This window comes from Alligator mississippiensis, chromosome 6 (assembly GCF_030867095.1).
Source record: "Alligator mississippiensis isolate rAllMis1 chromosome 6, rAllMis1, whole genome shotgun sequence".
In the NCBI taxonomy this organism is placed as follows: Eukaryota; Metazoa; Chordata; order Crocodylia; family Alligatoridae; genus Alligator; species Alligator mississippiensis.
In genome coordinates this window covers 34160758-34183808 of record NC_081829.1, presented here as the reverse complement: position 1 = coordinate 34183808, position 23051 = coordinate 34160758, and the positions used below count along the sequence as shown (strand labels likewise).

At 39.8% G+C, this 23051-nt stretch overlaps 1 protein-coding gene across 2 annotated transcripts in view; it reads right to left on the bottom strand.

The window, feature by feature from the left end:
• Positions 1–23051, bottom strand: part of BMS1 (BMS1 ribosome biogenesis factor) — a 35873-nt gene that overhangs the window by 5227 nt on the left and 7595 nt on the right. For both annotated transcript variants that reach the window (XM_006264411.4, XM_059729768.1), the window contains 13 exons: positions 20014–20135; positions 19107–19303; positions 18518–18657; positions 14670–15448; positions 12697–12798; positions 11268–11425; positions 10585–10666; positions 9715–9791; positions 6680–6856; positions 4757–4945; positions 3904–4084; positions 3266–3324; positions 2186–2308 (listed from right to left, as the gene is read on the bottom strand). In XM_006264411.4, coding sequence (XP_006264473.1) covers positions 2186–2308; positions 3266–3324; positions 3904–4084; positions 4757–4945; positions 6680–6856; positions 9715–9791; positions 10585–10666; positions 11268–11425; positions 12697–12798; positions 14670–15448; positions 18518–18657; positions 19107–19303; positions 20014–20135 — 2386 coding nt within the window. The remainder of the gene's footprint in view (positions 1–2185; positions 2309–3265; positions 3325–3903; positions 4085–4756; positions 4946–6679; positions 6857–9714; positions 9792–10584; positions 10667–11267; positions 11426–12696; positions 12799–14669; positions 15449–18517; positions 18658–19106; positions 19304–20013; positions 20136–23051) is intronic.

The following is a 23051-nucleotide window of genomic DNA, read 5'->3' as shown; positions in this document are numbered from 1 at the left end:
GCAAGCTTCTGAATGCCAGCTAACACGGCTTTGTGACTGGCAGGTCTTGCCTGACCAATCTCATCTCCTTCTATGACCGGGTAACATATGCCCTGGACAAGGGAGATGATGTGGACGTCATTTATCTGGACTTCAAGAAGGCCTTTGATCTAGGTCCCCATGATGTCCTCATGGTTAAGCTGGGGAACTGTGGCCTAGATCATTGTACGGTCCAATGGCTAGGCAACTGGGTACGGGATCGGACCCAAAGAGTACCAGTTGAAGGGAGCAAATCAACGTGGTGAAGTGTTACCAGTGGAGTCCCACAGGGCTCGGTAGTCAGGCCTGTACTCCTTAACATTTTCATTAACAATCCAGACTCAGGAGTCAGATGTGAACTGGCCAAATTCACAAATGATACCAAATTATAGGGGAGGGCCATCACACCGCAGGACAGGCTTGGGATGCAGGCCGACTTGGACACACTCTCAAGGTGGGATGACCAAAACCAGATGACACTGATGAACTGAACAGCCCAAAATCCTGTCCCTTGTGAAGTGAAGTGCAAGGTGCTGTACAGAGAAATGCAAGGTGCTGCACCTTGGTAGGAAGAACCCTCAGCATACTTACAGGCTTGGCCTATGCCTCCTAGCACCACAACCAAAAGGGACTTGGGGGTCTTGATTGACCACAAGATGAATATGAGCCACCAATGTAATGTGGTGGCGGGCAAAGCTAACCAAACTCTGGCATGCATCCACCGATGCATCACAAGCAAAACCAGGGAAGTCAACCTTCCGCTTTACTCAGCCCTGGTGAGACCAAAGCTGGAGTACTGCATCCAATATTGGGCCCCCCACTTCAGGAAGGATGTGGAGAAGCTTGAGAGAGTCCAGAGGAGAGCCACTCACATGATCCAAGGCCTGGAGGGAAGGCTGCACAAGGAGGCTGAGGGACTTGGTACTCTTCAGTCTGGAAATGAGAAGGCTTAGGGGGGACTTGGTGGCAGCCTACAACTTCATAAGAGAGGTACATCAGGACCTGGGAGAACATCTGTTCACCAGAGCTCCCCAAGGGATAACAAGGTCTAACGGCCATAAACTCAGGAAGGCCGACTTAGACTGGATATTAGAAAAAAGTTCTTTACAGTGTGTGTGTCCAGGGTCTGGACCACCCCTCCCCGCCAGAGGTGGTGCAAACACCTACTCTGGATTCCTTAAAAAAAAACCAAACAGATGGATTTATTTCTTGCTGGGGTCACTTGATCCCAGCTGACTTCCTACCTATGGCAGGGGGGCTGCACCCACTGATCTCTTGAGATCCCTTCCAGCCCCTAATGTCTAGAAATCTGTGAAATAAATAAGTTTTAAAGCATCTATTCTTTTAAAAGGGCATCTGTTTGTAACATAACATTTGACAAATGTCCATGAAGTATAAGTAACTTAAATTACTAGGTGCAAGGTTCTAATGCAACACAACACTGACCCACGTGTTTCTGCTTTAATAAAATGCTAGCATAGAAGTCAAGCACACTATTCACATACTTAAAGATTAAGTAAATAATCAAGTGCATTGTTGGGTTTAGAGAACTTGGCACCTTGCTAGCACCTGGCAGACAAATCCTAAATCACTTTATTTCCAGATTTTTATGCTTGAAGGTCTGCTTCCCTTACTAAAGACAGCTGGATGGCTCAGTGCAAATTCAGTCCTGTACCACATATTTCCCACAGCCAGCTCCACAACAGCAGGTAAGTCCTAATTTCTGCAGGAGCTCATTTTTTATCCTACAGTTTATAATTTTTGTAGAACCAAGACTGGATGAAGAATGAACAGGACTCAATTAACATTCTACCGAGATCTTGCATCAGGAAAGCTGACTGATTGATTATCCACGTGCCACTTTTATAACACTCCCTGGAGGACAACAACATAATTGGCACAACAGGAGGTTTCAGAAAGGCTAATAGAAGTAATAATTGTTTATATTCTCTGAAAAATAATGGATGTTTTTACAAGCTGTATCAAATATACCTGAGAAAATAAAATTAGAGGAAAAGATCAAGAACCCTAATAAAACCCAGTACACTGTCATACATGCACTGATTTGGATAGAACAGGGGGGGGTTCTGTCAGAGGAAAAACCAGAGCACCTCACAAGGTGTTTCTTTCCAATATCTATTCTATCAGCATTAGTAGAAGCACATACCTTAATAAATGAAGTGTTCTTGTAAATTTTGAATGGGAAACCAGTCAGCTTTAATTTCTTCACAACTGTTATGGATTTATCTAAATCAAGCACAACTCCTGTAGCAGCTATCCGAAAATCAGGCTGAAATATAGAACAGTTTGGATGTGTGGATCATTAAACAATTATCCTGCTACCAGACAGTTAAGAACTTACTTCACTGGTATTATTTCATTATATTCCATCATCTGAGTACACAAACAACAACTCTGACAGCAGCAGAACAGCATGACAAATTAAAATTAACTTCAGAATGACTAGTGGAGTGATTGCATGATGTCACATCCCTACCCAGGCACTAATGAAATATTTAGAACTGTTATTCAAATTAACTTGGATGTAATCTTAAGGATTTCTTCTCATTATCAACCTTATTGTGTTTCTCTGTGAAACAGACCTATGCACACAAAGGTCCAGCAAGAAGACAGACTGTGTAATGTACTAACCATAATTCTTTTCCTACTAAGATACTGTGAAGACACCTCTTCAATTAAAAAAAAAAAGACACAATCGCAACATTCTCTCAGAGATGAAATAATAAATCACCAATCAAGCTACTCTCACACTCCCCCTGAAACTCCAGATACATACGGAATCTATGCAAGAAAAACACAAGGTATATGCACAGCACCATTTACCAAAATATTGTAAGATTCTTGAAGCATTCTGATAACTAGGATTTCACATCTACCACAGTGTAGAAACATATCACTGTTCTTCAATTAATTGTGCCTCACTATGAGGTTATAGTGACATTAGCTCATAGAGCAAATATAACCCATCCCCTCAGAAAGTAGTAAAAGAGATTTTGTCATTTTTAGCACAGATGATACTAAAGCAGTTACCAAAGGAAGCAGTTTCCTGTCCAAGTCTTTATCTCATGCTTGTTATCGCAGTATCTGAGTATAACAGATTTCCAGAACCCACCCCTCATACCCACTGTTAATACATGAGCTTGAATATAAACTTCACAGGAAGGCACTCATCATTGGATGCAATGACCAACAGTAGGAACTGAATAATGTTCTGAGATAAACTTACTGTTGCACCACTGACGGACTGAACAGCCAAAAATCCTGTCCCTTGTGGAGTGATGGGGCCTAGAAATAAAATTAAATAAGTACAAACAGAATAACAAACATTTGGCTGAAATCTGGCTTTTGTTGAAAGGTAGCTTGAGAATGCCAAAATAAGATCAGTGAGCTAAGCATTATGGGCTGAATGTCCTCCACAAAGGTTTTATGTGGTGTTTATCATACTACTCAGAGTGGCTCTACTGAAGTCAGTGGAGCACTAACTTGGCATAAGCACTAACTTGAGTATGCATTTGTTTGCAGAATTACACCTTTTACACACTCCCTCTCCCTGTGCATTGAGATACCCAGGGCTAACTACAGCTGCTAACTTCTATTTGTTGCAATTTTGAAACCAGGGTGATCAGAATTTCAACAACAGCCTGTATACAACATGCAAATCATTCCTACCACTACCACCCTTTTTCTTTTCAATGGAAGCTATTTTTATTACCCTTATTTTGCATCTGATTGGGTATATGTTTTAAAGGACTCTTCCTTACTCTTAAGGGGTTATTTTTGCAGAGAATTCCTAATGCTTTCTTTAAGGCTAGCCAGTTTTATAATTTATCAATATGGCTGCAGATGCCAACTCCAACTGCTTACCCCAAAAAGTTGCTCCACAGTGCATGTGTTGTGGAGTATATTTAAGAAGCCTATGGCGCCCATTGTGATCTTCAACATAGTACATAGGAATAGTCTGAAATCGTCTCCATCCCAATGAGAGGATTAAAGGATCACGGGTTTTAAGTATCTTCTTATACCAACGATGTTTCTTCAGACGCAACTAATTAAAAAAAAGGATGAATCTTATCATCAAGGTTAGGTATACATGCTCAAATAGCCCAAAGCAGCACTGATCTAAGTTATGCAGTTTTCTGTAAGTGGTGTTGTTTATAACGGTAGAAAACAGAACACACATTTGCCCTCTGGTGGGGTCAAGTGAGGGAGGACAAATTTTAGACCAGGTTCTGCCGTTTTTAAACCAATCCGTGTGTGCTGAACTTCTGTTGTTACAAGTACAGCCCGATTTCAATCACTTTTACTAGTATAAGTGTTAATGTCTGTACCTGACCTAAAGGACAACCTAAGCCCTAATGCCAGTGATTGGTAAAATAATTTGCACCCTTCTGAGAAATGCACACGCATGCACACACCCCTAGTTTTACCAAAACTGCAGTGCGACCCAGTCCTTACTGGAGCCTCTTTGTATGGCTGTAATATTTTAATATTTTTTTCTTTTAATTGCCTAACCTGTGTTAAGCCGAAAGGATAGCCATTTGATTTTTAAATTAAACCACACCACAAACTCCCTTTCCAACATTAGGACTTTCACAATATGACTCTCTCCATTGTTTGCTAATACACACCGAAGAGGAAATGAAATACAAACAGAAGCTCCACCCAACTTGAACCATGGCTGCACCATTATACCAAACACATAGCTTTGGCTACATACCTGAACATATCCTACATTTCCTTCACTGTTGCCTAAACCACCAAGGATAATTGGATACTGAGGGTCAAAATTCAGCACAAATTCACAGGGGACATTTTCAATTTCTATTCGAACATACATCCCTGGCCGGAAGCCCTCATATTGCACTCTGGCATCATCATCTTGATCTTCAAATTCAGCTCGGTTAAGCTATGTGAGAAACAAAAAGGTTTTTTTTTTTAATGATTCGAAAACAAAATATGAAATCCAGTGTCAACAACTCTTGTGTGGCAGGTTTCAGTTCCACATATAAAGCATAACAGCATGTTTTTACACAGCATGCATCTGGATAAACCTACCAGGTATTTTAACTTCTTCCAAAAATAACAGATGCCTACCTCCACACATTCTTCCCTGGAGAGTTCCATTTAGAAAACAGATCCAGATTAACACAAAGAAGTTTAAGCTTCATATGCTCCAACCTGGAGACAGTATCCAGTAGAAGCCAATGATCCTTAATGAAGTGCACTTAGCCTCTGATATCACTGAGGTACTTCTGAAAATTAAGTGCCATTAAAAATTAAGAGGGTGGCTCTTAAGTATTTTTGGTGGTGTGACTTAGGTGTTACCTAAGGCTTCAAAGGGGAGGTCCTTTCCTTTGGTATATGTGATGAAATACAGAAAAGGGTTATAAGTTTATATAAATTATCAATACATCCTTGTAAAAAGATAGTTATTTCCCACTGTTCTAGACTGCTAAGAACTTCTTATTTTGCTGTTCTACTGATTGCTTCTTAGAAGCTATATTTGAAATCTGTTATACAGGTCAGCAGGTTGCATTATGCATCGAATGCTTTAACACAAAGAAAAAGATCCATGGGGAAAATGCACTTGTGAAGTCTGGGTTTCTCCATTTTGGTGCAAACTTTGGCTGGGTTGCAATGGCAATATAGTACTTACATTACACATATCTCTAATAGGTTTTAAGTGAAGGAGCTGTAAATTGTCTCATTTCTTTACTGGAAGAGGCTTGCTTACATTTAAAATGTTCTTAGCAAGCACTTTAGAATGCTCAAGCTTATTGTTTCATCATTTATGTCAGAGGTTAATGCAAACTGATAACAGTTGAGTTAATGACTAATAAGGGGGAGATTTTGTTAGACAAGAAGACTGTGTGGAAAAAAAAGGTTCTTTTTTATTGGGACATAAGCCAGCGATATTCTCATGCGATGTCAACAAGGGGAAAAAAATGTTAAAAATATTCTGAGGATTTTCATTTAATATAACACTAGGATGGAATGCACAACTCAACTTCTCCCTCTGGTTGCCTTGAGAATGCCCACCCAGCAGGCAGACCAGGTTATCTCAAATTTTCAATGACCTGGAAGGTATTTTAATGGAGAGACTGCCTTGCAAATACCCACTTGTGAGTGTATAATGTCTATATAGCAACTATAACAACTGATTACATGAAGAAGTCATATTAGGAAAATATTTCTTTGTATTTTAATGATAATCTGGGCAATAAAGATTTTGATATTTTTAAATGTTAGTAATAGAGACCACCTTTACACTTCAATTCACTTATCTCTACCATCTGACATTTCTTATTCCATGAAAACAAATATGACTGGCTTGTTCTACCACAACATCATGCACAAACCACTAGGCTCCTTTAAATATACTGCATTTTAAAAGTAGCTTCTGACATGTACTATGCTTTCCTACATGAGTTAGTGACTCAATAAGTCAACTCTAATTAAGGCTTTTTTTTTTTTTATGATAATGGAATCACAATGATCACCCATAAAAAGGATCTCTCCAAGGTTTTTTGCACGTAACTTCTAAAGCTGTTGCTGAATGACATTAATGCCTCAGAGAAACAGAATGTGGTATATAAGAACTTTTACTGTCAGACAAAGCGCCAAGTTCACCAGCTCACACCTGTGCTTGTCTCTGCATCTCCCCTTTAAGATCATCAAAGTATGTAGCATCTCCTCCATCATATTCAGCATCAAACATTTCCTTTAATTTGCGTTTCTTGTCCAAGCGCTTTTTCTTCTCTTCCTCCTCTTCTGCTTTGGGCTCTTTTTCTTCTTTCTCCTCTTCTTCACTTACAGCCTAGTCAGAAAAGGGGCAATCAAACAGCTTTTAAAATTTTCTTAAAAAGAAAAATATCCTATTCTGGCCAACAGTTCTTATGTTTCTGACCAAGAAATGATACTAATTTGCGTCTTAGAGAAAAATAGTTGAATAATAAGTTTCCTACTTGGAAACACTTCCCTTCAGCAAAAAAAAAAGGGGGAGGGTAAGGGGCAAGAGAAACTGAGCTTCATGGTCTTAGAATATTATTTTTGCCCTCATCAGAAACCTTTGATGTTAAAACAAGCATCAGGAGGTGCAGCACCCAGAATCAGCATGTTTTATTACAATTAATCTGAAATGCACACCTGTATTATAAAAGGAAACTGTTCTTAAGTGACCCAAGCCTGGAGTGATATAGGTTGGGACTGCAGTACTGTGCAAAACAGGTTGGGTGGAAGAAGTCTGTACTAGACCTGCCTGAACAAGGCCTGCTTGTAACAATCTAAGTGTCACAAACGAGTACAAAAATAATAGTCACGTTATAAATTAAAATTCACAATATTTTACATATTTTTAACGTGTTCTAAATAAATTTGGTCACTATTATGATTGGGTTCATAATTATACTGTAAGTACAGCATTCATTGCCCTAGACTTTCATTAATACAGCTCTCAGTGTGATAGTCTGATACATGAGACCATACTACAGTGAAGTTCCAGACAAAACTCTTCGGACAAGCATCAATGGATAGTTATACCTGGCAATTCTGTGGTAATGCGTTCTGAGCAGGCAAAGCAGTCGAGATCAATCAGATGTAACATCACTGGGTGGTATTCTAAATAACCCACTCAGAATTGCAAGTCTTAGTGAGGATATGATCAGAGTTGCTTCAGCTGTACTTTTGTGTTATGTCTCCACAGTGCCCCACCATGCCTGGAATGGTTAAGTACCATGATGTCTATAAGGGGTGACATGGGATTGTACAGGAGTCCCACATCATTTGAGTGAGGGGCTGCTAGAAAAGGGAGAATCCTTTCTAGCACAGGAAGATGGCAGAGGGATGAAAAGAATAATTCATCTAGAGAAAATGTGCTCAGCTGAATTAGAACATTCCAGGGAAATACAGAAGCTGGACAAGAAATCTGAAAAACAAGAGGCAAGTCACTCATTCAAACGAGCACAGTTCTCCAAACTCTTCCAAAGTCGACCTGTTCCTGTTATCTTGAAATTGGTGTTATACGCTCTCCTTCTATACATGTGAGCTTAATAGCTTTTATATATGAAAATTAGTTTCAAATTGGGGTTGGGCTCTGTCTGAGGGCATTTATTTGGGGACTAAATGAATAAACTTTCACCATTATCTCTGTTTGAGGCCTCTGAACCTTGGTGGTGCTGCACCTTTGTGATATCCGATTCATCAGGCTGGCTAGAAGACATCACAGAGCCAACATTTTAAAACACTGTTTCCCTAAAGACACAAGCTGAGACCAGTCTCGAATGAATGACATTAACTGGATGACGACTGAAGCCATCGTTTTAGCTCAAAGTGCACAGAGAAAGCTACACAGACAATAATATGTTGATGCTATGCGATTGTTTGGTGTGGCAGCCAGGAAGAGTTCCTCAAACCACATGAAATTTGTACCATGAACACATTATCTGTACATATACAAATGACAAAAATGACAGCATGTGGTGCCCTGCCAAGCCATGCTGCACTCACACCATGGGGCAGCTGCCGCACAGGTGCCAAGCAGAGGTGGGGCAATCCCTGCTGCCCGCACTGCGCAGGGAGGCTCTGCCATGAGCCCTCAGAAGCCCCAATCACCGCTGCCATGAGCCCTCAGAGGCCTCCCAGCGCTGCTGGGCCCACATCCTGCACCCCTCCCCGAGTAACATGCCCCCCGCCCCAGCTGGGCATCTTGTCCCAGCCCTAGGCCCAATCCCTCCCTTCCCCAAGCCCCTTCTTCCCCCCACCCCCCCTCCCCCAACTCCAACAGACTTACCAGCTAGAGGCAGCTATCAGCTGCCTGTTTAGTTTATGGCCAAATTTTCAAATTGGCCAAATCTTTTCCAAAGCATTTTCGAATCAATTCAGAGCTTTTACTTGGTCTCCTGATTCGATTCAGATTCGGTCCTCAAATTGGGCCAAATCTCCTCCAAATCAAATCAGCTACTGAAGCTTCACACAGCCCTAATAAACACGGCTTCCTGTACAGAGAGGATTTTACCCTCAGAGTGCTATAATCTGCATTACTGCGCCTCAAAAAGTTACAATGCCCTGCAGATAACAGATTTAGAAATAATATCCAACTAAACTATGTCAACGTTTCTTCATTGTAAGTAGAGATCTGGTATAGAACCCTGTCTTTCTTCCTAAAATTTAGACTGTACAATAGTAACCTCAAGCATATAGGTGAGAGCATATTATAGCAGTATATGGCAATATTACATAGTTTTATATTGACATTTTTTATGTCTATCCTACAATTATTCCTTGGTTAACACTCTAGTCCCTCACCTAATTTCCTATTTTATTTTAATACTTGAGAAAAGATTAATTTAAAATACGAAGAATATTCAGCTTCCAGCACTCATTACCTGAATACTGCTGAGATTTAAACAAGCTGATTAAGTCTGCCCTCTACTGTTGAGACCATAGTGAGTTGACTTCTAATTCCGCTATTTATGAGTTCAACATAAAGAGTTGTATAGGTTGACCATCCAGTACTAAAAGAATGGTCCTACTGAAAATAAGAATGGACAAACATATCTATTTGATTTTAGAATTTCCCCATTAGTTTGTTCCTACTGAACTACAAACAACTTTGTATTCGATCCCCAAAATCTTAAAAGATGAAACAAATGATGAAAAGCAAGCTGCAAATCATACCTCATCCTCTTCAACAGCAGGTCTCCCTTTATGCACAACTCCTGTTTCAAGGTCCTCAAAATCACCATAAAGTTCTTCTGTAAAAACAGCAGTCACAATGCCCATTGGTTAGCAACAGGGTTACACTGTTTTGTATTTTTCAGACCTTTATTGTTTTATGGATATTTATTTTTCAGTATGGATTTATCACATTTCCTCCCTGCCACTAGCTTTATACAGCAGTTTTCTACCTTTCCTTCACCATTCTCTATAGTAAAGCAGTAGCAGCCCCATTTTTAAGTGGCTTCTCTTTTTTCTTTTCAATATTGTATCATGAGAAATCTCTCACATTGCTACCTTCAAGTGTTAAGTAAAATCTGGTAACCCCTGGGGAATCTCATCTCCCAGAGGGTGAATCCACACCATCAGAAGGAGAGAAAAGTGTCCCTTAGTTTTGACAACATCACATCACTGTTTCTGCTGAGTCCCTGCACATTCAAGTTACTTTCAAAGCAACCTGACATCTGCCTTCACCAGGTGGCAGAGACTGAAAAGAGTAAAAATCTAGAACACATTCAGTATGCTTAAAGTTCAGTAAGTTGGATATTTACTCTACTAGGGCTAATGGTATTCAAACAATTTATTTAAAAGATGTCCATCTTTTAAATAAAATAAAAAAATGCACCTGTCCTCCATTACATCTATAATCCCTGCTTTTCAGCAAAACAAACAAAGGGGATCAAATCAGTTCCCTGCAAACAGTATTTCCACTCATTAGTGATTCTTACCTATTTAAAAGTAATAAAATGATCAGAGATGTTACATTCAGTTACTTAGTATTTATTAGAAATTCTGACTTCATTAGTCATTTTCAGAGATAATCATACCTACCGTCTTCCTCTAAGAGCTTTGCAGCATCTTTATCTGCTTCCCATTTTCCTGTTACAAAGCAGTCCCGAATGCTGCTCATAACCTGTAAAATAAAAAGACTGCCTGATGTACCTGCCATTTGTCACCACATATAGCACTTCACCAGTACTTCCATCTGCAATCATTTCACTGGTTTAGAGACAGTCTGACCTCATTTCATTTCTTTATATACAGCTTTCTAAATCAAAATGTCTTTCCTGTAGACACCCTCAGTAGTAGTGGAAGAGAATGAATAATGTCTCCCAACCCTTCAGAGGTTATCCCACCAGGAAAGGGCCAGCACCACTACACCTACTTCAGTGAATAAATAGGAAAACATCAGCCCTAGCACAGTCAATCCAGCCCTTTAACTTCTCTTTACAGTACCAAGAAAAAGAAGAAAAAAAAGAAAAATCCTAAGAATTTGTGTGAGAATATTTCTAGTGATTAACAAAAGAGAGTAAACAGAGAGGACATGACACACAAGCAAAATTGCCTAACTCATATGGGTTTGTTTCTTTAACATTTCTCCTTGGTATAGCAGCAATGGCAGTTCTTTAGGAGGCAACTTCTTAAGTGATATAATAAATGGATGCAACTCAATGCAGGCCTGAATGTGGCCTTAAGAGAACAGAATGCAAGAGCTCTCTCCCCAAAAGCAGTACCTCTTCTAAATCCCAATCCTGGGGAACTTCCACTGCAAATTTGGAACAGTCAAGGCCGTTAGCCTTTAGTTTGGATTCTTTGTCAGGACGACTGACATGGAACAACCCTCCAAGCTCTTCTTCTCCATCATCCTTGTCATCCTCTTCCTTCTCTGCCACTAAATAAAAAAGTAGTTAAAATTATCATAATCTGCGACTTGATTACATTAATCCAACACCTCTCCAGTTCCTTACATTTTTATATGTCTGAAGTAGTTTAAAGAAAGAAGATTTCATCAGTGAAATGTAGGGATAGACAGCTGGGAATCAGTCTGGATTCAAATGAGAAATCAGAGAAACTGAAACGTGGCTTTGTTCATTAACAGAGCAACCAGTAGCAACATGAATTAACACACTGGCCATAATACAATACTGGACCTGGAGTTAGAAAGATGGTTAGTCTGGACATACTAATATAAAAAGTTATTCCATATGCAAAATTTCACACACATTGAAGAAAGAAAAAAAATCAGGTTCTTTTTGGATGACACGCTCTTTGAAAAAAAAAAAATCTCCAATTAAGCAACTGTGGTGTTTTAGTATATAAAATGTGTGAGTACTAAAAACATTACCTGTTTGTTTTGTATCATTCAGCAGATTGCTAACATGCTGTAAACTGCTATTATGTACTGCAAGCCTTCTGTTTGCCAAATTTTCATTAACAAATGTTGCACAAAGAGAGGGCCTTAAACGGCCAGACATTTACTTGGAGATTTATCAGTTTTTTATACCAGGACTCATTGTTTAAGAAATAAGTTTTATCTTCACTTTAAAGTAGCTGCCTGAAGCTTGACAAATGCCTACTATCGCTTTGATAAATGCACCTATTAGGGACATCATATGATTAATCTGAATCAGTTAAATATTTCATTAACACGAAAGAAAGTCTTAAACAAAAATCACTGAACACAGCTAAAGAAACTGAACTACTACCTGCAGAGTATCTACTACTTGCCTGAAAAATTGTTGATTTTTATGTTTGTAGAAAAATATTATAGAAGGAAAAAAACCCAAAAAAACTGATAGAGCCTCAACACCCTCCCCACTGCCTCACAAAAATACTGCAACATGTTTCAAAGAACCACCGTCCTGCCCTGGAAAGTACTACTGTGTATCACAAAGAAAAGACCAAATAACATATGCGTAGCTAGTGTCTGAATAACTACTAGTAACATCACAGTCAAAATTGCCTAAGGTGAATTTATTAGAGACAAAACTCACTTTTTGGCCAAGGAAAAAATTAGCAATTTAGAGAATTATATCCATTTCTTTTTCAGACACCCTGAAGGCTATTTCTAACTGAAATGCCTATGGTTAGAGGTGATAGGGGATAACAGGATAGTAGTACTACATTATAGGGAAAGAAAGAGAGGCTCTGGAGTATCTTTACCTGTTCCATAAACAAGTTTACGAAGGTTAGGAGTTGACTGCTGTTGTCTCAGAAAGGCATGAGCTGCCTTTTGGGAAAGATTCTCCTTCCATCTAACTGCACCTAAGAAGAGGAAAAAAATATTGCCAATTTTTTCTCCAACTGGAACCTGCAAGATTAAGGATCCACTTGGACTGCCAGGGGAAGGGGGAGGAGGGGAGGTAGGTTAAAAAAATACTTAACCCCCCCCAAAACACATACCCCTTATAAACAGGGACCATTTTGCATTATAAAAGTCTCTAGACAAGATTTTAGCCTGGTTACATAACTAGATCCAGTTAGACCACTTCAGTTTTCACATTATCCTGTCACCAGATACCCTAAGCGTTTTTTTCCTGTAACATAGGCAGAAAACTTTAGAAGGAACAAAGTGTAAACTTTAATGACAGATGCTATAAACTAGACTATTTGCATAAGCATACATTTTCCAGTATTATTTACATGCTAATAAAATAATTGAAAAGTGTTTTCCTCTTCCCATCTGTCTCCACAAAGAGAGTGGTAGCATTGGAATGTTGTTATAGTCATGACAGTCCAGGCAATTAATAAGGAAGGATTTTTGTGACATCTTTTATTGGACCAATTGTATTACTGTGAGAGCTGGTGAACAAGCTTTCAGGTATCAAGTGACTTTTTTCAGGTCTAAGGAAACCCTGTATCTGCTTCTCTCTCAGACCTATGTAGACCCCAGGGAATTATGTGCAGAAAAATTCAAGATTATGTGCAGGAAAACTCAAAATTAATTACTTACTTTATTTATTTTAAATTTATTTATTTATTTATTTATTTTTTACAAATTAAATTAAATATAACACTATTTAAGCCTTCCTTAGAAATATATGCAAGTACTTTGTATGGTTGGAGGGTGGTGTGTGTGGGGGATTTGTGAAGGTGTGGGGGGTGTGTGAAGGGCTATATGTGTGTGGGGGTTGTGAGTGGGTGGGTGTGGATTGTGTGCATGTGGGGGGGTTTGGAGGACGGATGCAGGCCCCCCTGCCACATTCTCCCCACCCCATGGTGCACAGCCCCCATTGTTGGCAACTCAGCAGCAGCAGGCTCTTGGGTCACTCATGACCACAGTAGGCAGAGCCCCCAGCAGTGCACACCTCTGGCTGAGTCCCAGGGGCTGCACATGCTGGCACAGAGCCAGCCCACCCTGCTGGCATATGCCTTTGCACCAGACCAGGCAGGTTCCATGCCAGCACATGGGGCTCGCAGCATTACAGGAGGGAACTGTGCACCATCAGTCCAAGTGGGCTCTGTGCAATGTGTAGCTTTCTGCTGGAGTGCTGGATGCCCCCATTGAGGCATGGAGCCGGAAGGCCTGGCCTGAACTGATGGCGCGCAACCCATACCCACCCAAAAAACACCACACCCACCCAAAAACCCCATGCCCACCCCCACAAGCAGGAGCTCCCCTTCCCACTTACTCAGCTGTCCAGTCACGAGGCTCTGCCTCCACATCATGAGGCTGCCAGTTGGAGTGCTGGGAACCCTAAGGAGGTGGAGGCACAGAGCCCGCCATAGTTAAATTATGCAACATTATGTAATTGTGTGTGGCCATTCCTTTTATGTGTAAAACTGTGCAGTTATGCGCCCACACAATTCCCCAGGATGTACCAAAGAAATAGCATTTGATGCTCTCCCAGTAGTACAATTGGTCCAATAAACAACACCATAAAGGTAACAATTTTGAAAGTCTTGAACCAGAGAACTTTTTAAAAACTAGGTAAACTTTTTCTCAACCTTACTCTTAGGGAATCTGAGGCTTCCCTCAACTTGCACAAATTAACAGTTTTAAAGGAAAAATAATCCTTCTGCTCTAACTTGCAGTTCCCTGTTTTAGGCACTGGACAATTCTGCCAAGAGTATTCAAGTGTATTTTCAACAAGGGCAATTATAAACATACAGTAAAAATACATGAGTTACGATACCTGCTGTGTCTGCAGAAAAGTCTGTTTTCTCTTCATATTCCTCTTCCTCTTTCAGAAGATTTTCATCATCTTCTACAGCTTTCAATTTAGCCTGCCTAAGAGTACTAACCTCTTGAGTACTCTGAACCCTTTTTCTATGCAATTCCTCAGCTTCTTCATCCTCCTCTGCGTCCTCATCAAGGGAAGAGCTTTCAGACTCAGATTCAGAAACCTCTTCAGCTGTGCAGTTTCCAGAATCTACAGTGGAAAACACTTTTTTATCCAAATTGAGACCTTGTTTATGATTCCCTCTCAGTTCTTTACTTTCTTTGCTTGTTTCACATGGTGTGGGTTCACCTAATTTTTTGTCTGCAGATTCAGAATCACAGTCTGAACTTTCCTTCTCATCACTCTCCTGTTCATCTTCCTCATCTGTCTCTTTGTTGCTTTCATCCAGGCCTGTTTCTCCTTCTTCTACTGAGCTCATCTCAAGATCATCATCACTATCAGCAAATGCTGGCAATTCCATTACAGTCTCTTCTTTGGTCTCCTCTCTTTTCAGGCGCTTGACATTCCTGGGATCTGCCTCTTGTTCTGGTAGTTCTTTATCACTTCCTTCTTCAGCATCACCTTCCTCATCACTATCACTTCCAGCCATTTCATCCTCAGACATTTCTTCATCTTGGTCATCCTCTTCATCACTTTCTCCATCACTATTTTCTTTTTCTTCAAACACTGCTTTCCTACGTATTCTCCCAGACTTTAAATCAAGTTGCTTCTCTTCTTTTGGCATCACAAAGCTGCTTTCCCAAAAGAGCACAAGATTAAAAAACAAAGTTAGCATGAAGGAGGCATACAAAGCCACAAACAACATTTAAAGAATATTTTGGTGTTGAACAGCAAGAACAGACTACCAGTGCTACTAAAATAAATTGCAGGATTATCTGATTTCAAAGCATCTGTTGATTCAAGAAGCCTTGCCAGGGCTCACAACTAAAATTGTGATTCCTCACAGCTGTCTAATAGTTTGGACTGAGTACCTGCATTATGTTGTATTTTACTGAAAATTGTGATTGTTCTCTTAGTATTCATGATGTGTTTACTGCTTATGGCTAAGCCAGCAAGCACTGTATTTACTCTAAGAGAAAATGACCATGATTTCAAGATGACCCCCCAATAATTAGAATCTATATATGGAAAACTTATAAATGTTATAATTATCCAGGTACAGAATCTTAATTATTGGAGGTCTGCCTTGAATGTGTCCCCTTCCCACTGCTAAAGCAGGGAAAATATATCAGGGGAAATTAGGTACCCCCTTTGCTCTCTGCTTCCCCCCAACTTTTTGCCCTGGCAGCCCTTCCCCCTCTCCTTACTCACAGACCCTGCTCACCCCATGGAAGTGAGGAGCAAATCTGAAAACAAACTTCAAACTAAACATGGCTGTATCAACTTACATATAGTACCCATACACTTAGTTCAACCAGAACTGATCCATGTTACGTTTTTTCAAAACTGCTGAAGCACTTTTAAGAAGTCCTTTAGCACTCACATATACATTAAAACAATGCATATTTCTCCGAAGTCAAAGGCTCATGATTTATCACATAGTTCATTAGGCTGGGCCCCACTAGAGTCAAGAGCATTTCAAGCCACGGTGACCCCACAGCTCAATACAATTCAGTATGTGCGTGTACTCGATACCCCCCAAAGAAGCCATGTGCCAATTAGCCCCTGCTCATAAATAGAACTGGGTGTTCTTGTCACAAGTCCTGGGATGCTCCAAAATTTTATATGCATATAAGGCACAGGGCAACCTGGTCCAGCTTTAATTCATGGATGGCAGGGCCAAATTAATCATATGTGCCAGGCTGAAAGAGGTGGTGACAGCAGGATTTTGGGTGAACTGTGTGAGGCCCCGTTTCTTCATGTTTGCCAGGCACTTGGGATCAACGGTGAGTGGGACTGTGCTTAATGGGGCACTACCATACGTCTTATTGAGATGCGTTGTGCTAAGCTATCCTTGTGGTAGGGATGGGCTACACTAACTTGTCCTTATGATAGGTTCCCACTATCATAGTTGGTTTCCACTGCTTAGCACATGCTGCTTTTGGCAGCAGTTTAATGATGGGCAATGTCTTTACTGAGATTTCCTTGTAGGCAATTATAAAATGAGGGGCTTTTTCCTTCCATCCCAACTGGGGCACCTTGGGGGGGGTTCATCTTGTATTTGAGTAAAAACAGTATTCAATTTTATATATTTTGTTTTTAATATAGAGGGGGAAAATTAACTGTTTGAAACACTTCTGTGGTCTCAATAACTTCTAACTTTAAAAAGAGTGTTTTTTAAAATAGAAAAACAAATACTAAACAAGCTGCTGTTGTATAGAAAAATACGGTTACACACATTACATACAGGGATCAGTCATCATCTATTTACAAGTTAAATCTAAATACTTTCTTGAAAGGAAACATGAAAACCTCAGTGCATCACAATAAAATGGTAAGTTTTTTTGTTTTGGTTTTTTTTTTAGACATAACATGTTTTTCCCCAAATCACTGTCTTGGAAACAGATGGGAGTTTTAAACATCAAAAAACAAACATTGCTACACTTCAGCTGTTCAGGCTGAAATTTTCTAAGTTATGAGCAAATGTTCACCAGGGCACCCTTGGGAATAACCAAAAGTAATGGCCACAAACTCCTGGAAGACCATTTCAGGCTTAACACAAGGAATAACTTCTTCACAGTTAGGGTGTCCAGACTGTGAAATAAACTCCCTCCAGAGGTGGTGCAATCACTTAACCTGGAAAGCTTCAAGAGGAGACTGAATGGTCACCTTGCTGGGGTCACCTGACCCTAGCTGTCTTTCCTGCTTAGTGCAGGGGGGCTGGACCCGATGATCTTGTGAGATCCAGCCCCTTACAATCTATGAAAGCAGTTCTACAGTGCCAAGTTTTAGCCAACCTAACAATAAATGGCACTAGTATCTCCACCTTCAATTCAAGATGCGCTCCTGCACCAGAATCTGAAGACTGCCTTAAATTCTACAATCTCAGAGCTGTCTCTCTTCTTGCGCAAAGATAATTCTTATTACAGTGGGCATGCATTTCATAGTAAAAAAGTGGCACAATGGGTTAACAGTCCAAGCCCACATTACTTAAACTGCAAAGCTGATCTCCTAGGAGTTTTTGCAGTGTCTTCTAGCAGAAGCTAAGATAAACAGAAAATTCAAAAAAGGTTGGCTTGGATTTCCTTTCACTGAAAACCTACAAAACCAGAATCCTGTACTAGTTATTGCATTCTGAGCAGTAAACAGTGGATGGTCATCATTTACTCTCTAAAATAGAAATGGTCAAGATTAAAAGCAATATTAAGCTCTTATCTTAAATGTATATTTGAAATTGCATCTAATTATAGACTGGCCCATAATTATTTCTCTTATAAGTGTCCATGTCCACGCTCTCAATCATCCTGTTCCCAAACATTTACATTTTTTATTTGAAAAACTTTTCTGTTAAGAGCATAACTGGAACAGGAAACTGCCAAAGGCTTAAACAGCCCTTTTGATTTCAGAGGACAAGTTCAAACCCTGGTAAAATAATGAGTGGGATCCTCTCTTCTCAACCTCTGTTTCCAATTTGGCTGTAGGCACAGTCATGACGTTTAAACAAGCTTCTCTTGTTCCACTATACCGTCTTCCACACTACCCCTCCCTCAAGCCATCTATATATCTTGCATATATATACACCTTTCATTCAAACAAGCCACAAATCTTTAACGTCACGCTCATACCAACAACTATGAATGCTCTGCTTCTCCCAGTCATGTTCTTTAGTCATTCACTAATTAGTAAACTTAAAACCTTACCCATGGCTTTCCAAATCTTCTGAGCCTAATGGGTTGGAGTCCATGAAGAGAGACACTTTGCTTGAAGCCATCTTAGCATCAATGGTGGAATGGGTAGAGATGAGGCTTTGGACAAGTTCATGGTTTGGCCTCACTTCCTCCTGATGAACCAAAATATTTTTTTTAAATAAAATCAATATGAAAGTGCCTGCTCCCCTCAGTTAAAGCCCCAAACTGAGAATAAATTCTTTCAAGCCTTTGGAAAAATGATAATTACTTTCCCAGAATTTCCCTGCTTGCAAAAATAACAAAAAATTGTACCCATTTCATAGACAAGGCATAAGACATACTGAATGTGTGGAAAGCCTCTATAAGAATTCATTAGTAATTACTTGGGTATTTTGATGGCATTGTTAGAGAAGGGAAAGGTGTCGGTAGGAGGGTATTATCTTCCTTCCTCCTATATAACTGTAGAAACAAAGGACAGTTCAGTAAAAGATTTAAGGGTAAGGATGTGGGGTTCACAGTGTTTATTTGAAAAATGAGTTAGGTAGAAATCCTATTCTGCAGGACAGCAGAAGAACTCAAACTGGAACAAGCATTTCCTCACCTCTTCATCTTGATGAGCATGACTTCCGCCAAGGTCAATATAAACAGCATCTTTGTCATACACTACACCGCCAACTCCTGATAGTGGGGCATAAATCAGTTTCTCTTTTTCGTTTAAGGAACGCTTCTTCTGCTGCTCAGGGAGTGCACATGGGTCTGGCAGGAAACTGACATCACTCACTGTAAAGTCCCCTACACCTGGGACAGGAGACAAAGAAAGAAAGAACTTTGACAGAGCTCCAATTAAAAAATTGTACAATTCACCGTGAAGAGGTAAAATGGTTTTAACATGCTACAAAATGACTTGATATCAATGAGACACTACAAAGACAAAAATCACATGCAGTGTTTTAAGAAATAAACATTAAGCCTGAAAAACAAGTTATTCGGTTAATGAACTGTACAACTCTTTCTGGATGACAGTAGCAAATCACTGCTTTTAATACATTTTTTTTTGTTACTGACATTGCTCCATATTACAAAAGAAAAAAAATCAGTAATTTATTAATTTGTACTTAGTACTTATGTATTATATTATTTAATACTTTTAAACAAGTTTTAGTTCTCACTGTTAGTAAGGCTTACATTTCTCATTTAGTCATTCTAGAGTGACATTACACTCATGAGCTTTACTTTGCAGTTTGCCAAAATATTATTTTGTTTAGTTTAAATGCAAGAAGCTCTCAATGAAAAGCAAAACTATTTAAGATCATGCTTTTACAAAGGTTAACATCAATTTTAAAATATAAAAGCATTTTTCTTTTCTTTAGAAACAATGTGCTTTTAAAAAGAATGAGATCTGTTTTTATATCAGTCTTTTACAGATGCAAAGCAGATGATGTAAAACAGCAATGTTACAATACATGCATCAATGAAATAATACAGACTTTAAGAGATGAATATACTACCTGGCATATGAATCTGGGTTTTGTTTTTTAAGTGTGCCCCTCTTAAGTAACCATAAAGTGACACCTTCCTGTCACACTTCGGATTGACTCTGATATCTTCTGGGTTTGTCAAATCTTCCACTCTAGCCAATATCAAAAGAAACATTAGAATAATGTTCTCTGAACTGTAAAGTTCCAGGAAAAAAGAGATACTGTAGCGACATTCTTCTTTTTAGAATAACATTGTAAATTTATTAAAACCCATGCACACCTTAATATTTCAAATCTTCAAAAGGGACAGTATATCAAAACATTTTTTTTTAATTTAACTATAGAATGTTTTTCTCTGAAAAATTTATAACATTGTATCAAACACGCCATCTCTGAAAGACTAATTTACTTTTCCCTAACTGTGCATTTATTTTTGACATTTCTACTCTAAGGTGGGAAATAAAAACAACTGGCTTCACTTTGGTTTATAATTATAATTTTCTAGACAATATCCTTTTCAAGTTTTTACCTACAAAGTTAAGATGAAAATAAAACAACTGAAAGACTGAAGAATGATCTCCTGCTCACCCATTTGCTTTACATATTTAACAGAGTTGGTACATAATCCACCTAGGTACTTCTCCGAGTCAGTCACTTGAATGGGGCCAAAATATTTAAAAACAAAAAAACCAAGAAAAAAATGCTTCCTTCTTCCTTTTTTCAACAGATAGTATGAAGAATAACTCAATTAGCTTATGAGCATTATATTTCTCTTTCTTCCTTATGTTTAAAGTCCTTAAACAGAATTTTAAATAAAGACAGTGTACCTGCCTGGCTTCGTGGAGCCTCTCGCATGGCCCTGGAGCAGGTGCTCAGAGTCTAACACGGAGGCTGCTCCTCCTGCCACAATGTTTGGTTGAGTTCTCCCCAAGGGATACCCCGATACTCACCTGCTACTTCTTGGATATTATATTCAGTAGTGGGATTTCCTTCCAGGGGGGTGATACACTAGGCATCATCACCAGCGGGTGCTCCTGGGGTTCCGCCTCCCTACACCCCAGCCACACGCCAGCCTGTTGGGACAGTCAGGCTCCACTAGGATGTCGTGTTCCAATCCCTCTCACTCTTTCTGGCCCTCGATGGTCACAGCAGTTTTCCTCTCCGCCACACGGGTTTATTTGAGGTAGTGAGACGACCCTGGTGATGGATCTGGCCTATTAACATTACGGCCCCGGCCTGTTCAGCCCTCAATGTACATCCTGTGGCCTTTCTGTTGGCCTCCAGGGCTTCAAATGATATGAAATAGAAACAAACAACAGAAACTTCAGAGAGAGGCCTCAGCCCACTCTCACTTACGCATTCTGTGTCCAACAACTTCGCCATCCTTTGGTGTCTTCCTCTGGTCCAGCTCCCCTGCTGTCCGGGGTGACGTGCCCCTTTAATTATGTCCCAGATGCCTCTCCTGCGTCCCTCTTCAGCCTCTCCTTGAAGCTGTCGGGAGGCCCCTGATCTGCTCGGGGGATGGTCTCGCAGCTATTTCCCTGCTGCATCCTCCCCAGCTGTTTCCATGCTGCTGGCTTTTATCCCAGCTGGGCAGCATTCTTTGATAATGTCGTTGGGCTGCGCCGGCCCCAGCCACAGAAAAAGGTGGCTGACAGAACTGCACTGGCGCTCCTCCCCTTCGCAGCTTGTCTGGCCTGGCTGCACCTGTTGGGGTTAAGTTTGCCCTGTTCTCAGGGCTTTTCTTGCTGTTGTGGCAGGCTGTTCCTGCCACAACCCACACAGCAGGAGGGGTCTCCTGCCCCTTTCTCATCATCCCCCTGGGACAGTCAGGTTTTCATTCAGTTCTAGAAGTCTTGTAATCTTCATCCATCTCCAATGAAAATCTAGTCTCCTGAGCTCATGGGGTGGCCCTGATTTGTCCCATTTTTCCAATGGAAGATCATAAGGATGAAATAAGAACAATCTTTCAAATACTTAACATCGATCCCATGGACAGCTTTGAAATTTAGGACCAAGAACATGAAGAAGACAGTATATCCAATGGGAATCACTCCATAGAATGGATATTGGAGTGACAGGTTTGCTCTCTATTGCTGCTAAACTACTGGGATGCTATGCTTCCACTTGCTTTAAGAAGAGGATGTACTACTAGTGTCACAATCCCAGAAAGGCTTCCAAAGGTTATTAGATGCTTTTAAGCATTATTGGACACATCTACACATATGCTTTAATGTGCAGTAGCCTATTTTACTGTGCATTAAAGCGACACTTAAAAACCTTACGGTTACACTAACGTGCAGTAAAATAGGCTGCTGTGCTTTAAGCATCACTTAAAAACTGTATGCATTCATTACTGCGTATTAAAGCAACCTAATGCACATTTCTTTAGTACCTCACATTGGAGGTACTAAATTTAATGCACATGTAGACATGCCCACTGCGTCTCAAACAGCTTGGAAATCAATGCTGTTAAATCCAAGGTACTGTTTTTTGGGAATTAAACAAATTTGTTTTTTTTATAAATAAAAAAAGTCATCATTTAAATGTCTTGGAATCTTTTTAAATAAAAAATATGAGCTGGAATAGACTCAAAAATATTTATTGTATTGGTTTAGAGAAAGTTGTAAATAATCTACTACTGCTGCTATGTTTCCAGAGAACGTCAACATCATTTAGCAGCAATTTGTTTGTTTTATGGGTTATGTTAAAAAAGTCCTATCCCCAAAATAATTAAATAACATTTAGAACTCCACCCATCCTCCAAATCAGGGAGCTAATCCTGCTTCCACTCAAGTCACTAAATGAAATGTATGGCTGAGGTAAATGGACTCTGTCCCACCAGTTAGACTGCAGATTATTATAATGGAATTTTCAAGTCAATGGAGCTGCACACATTTTCACTAGCAAATGCCATGCTCAGGATGACACACTGAAAAATCCATTAAAGAACTGAACTAACCCTAACCGGACCATTTCTGTGCCCAACTATTACAGAAGTAATAACAGAATTACTTTTTTCAAGGCAGAAGGGAACAGAACTAAAATATTCTGATGTCAAGTATGAA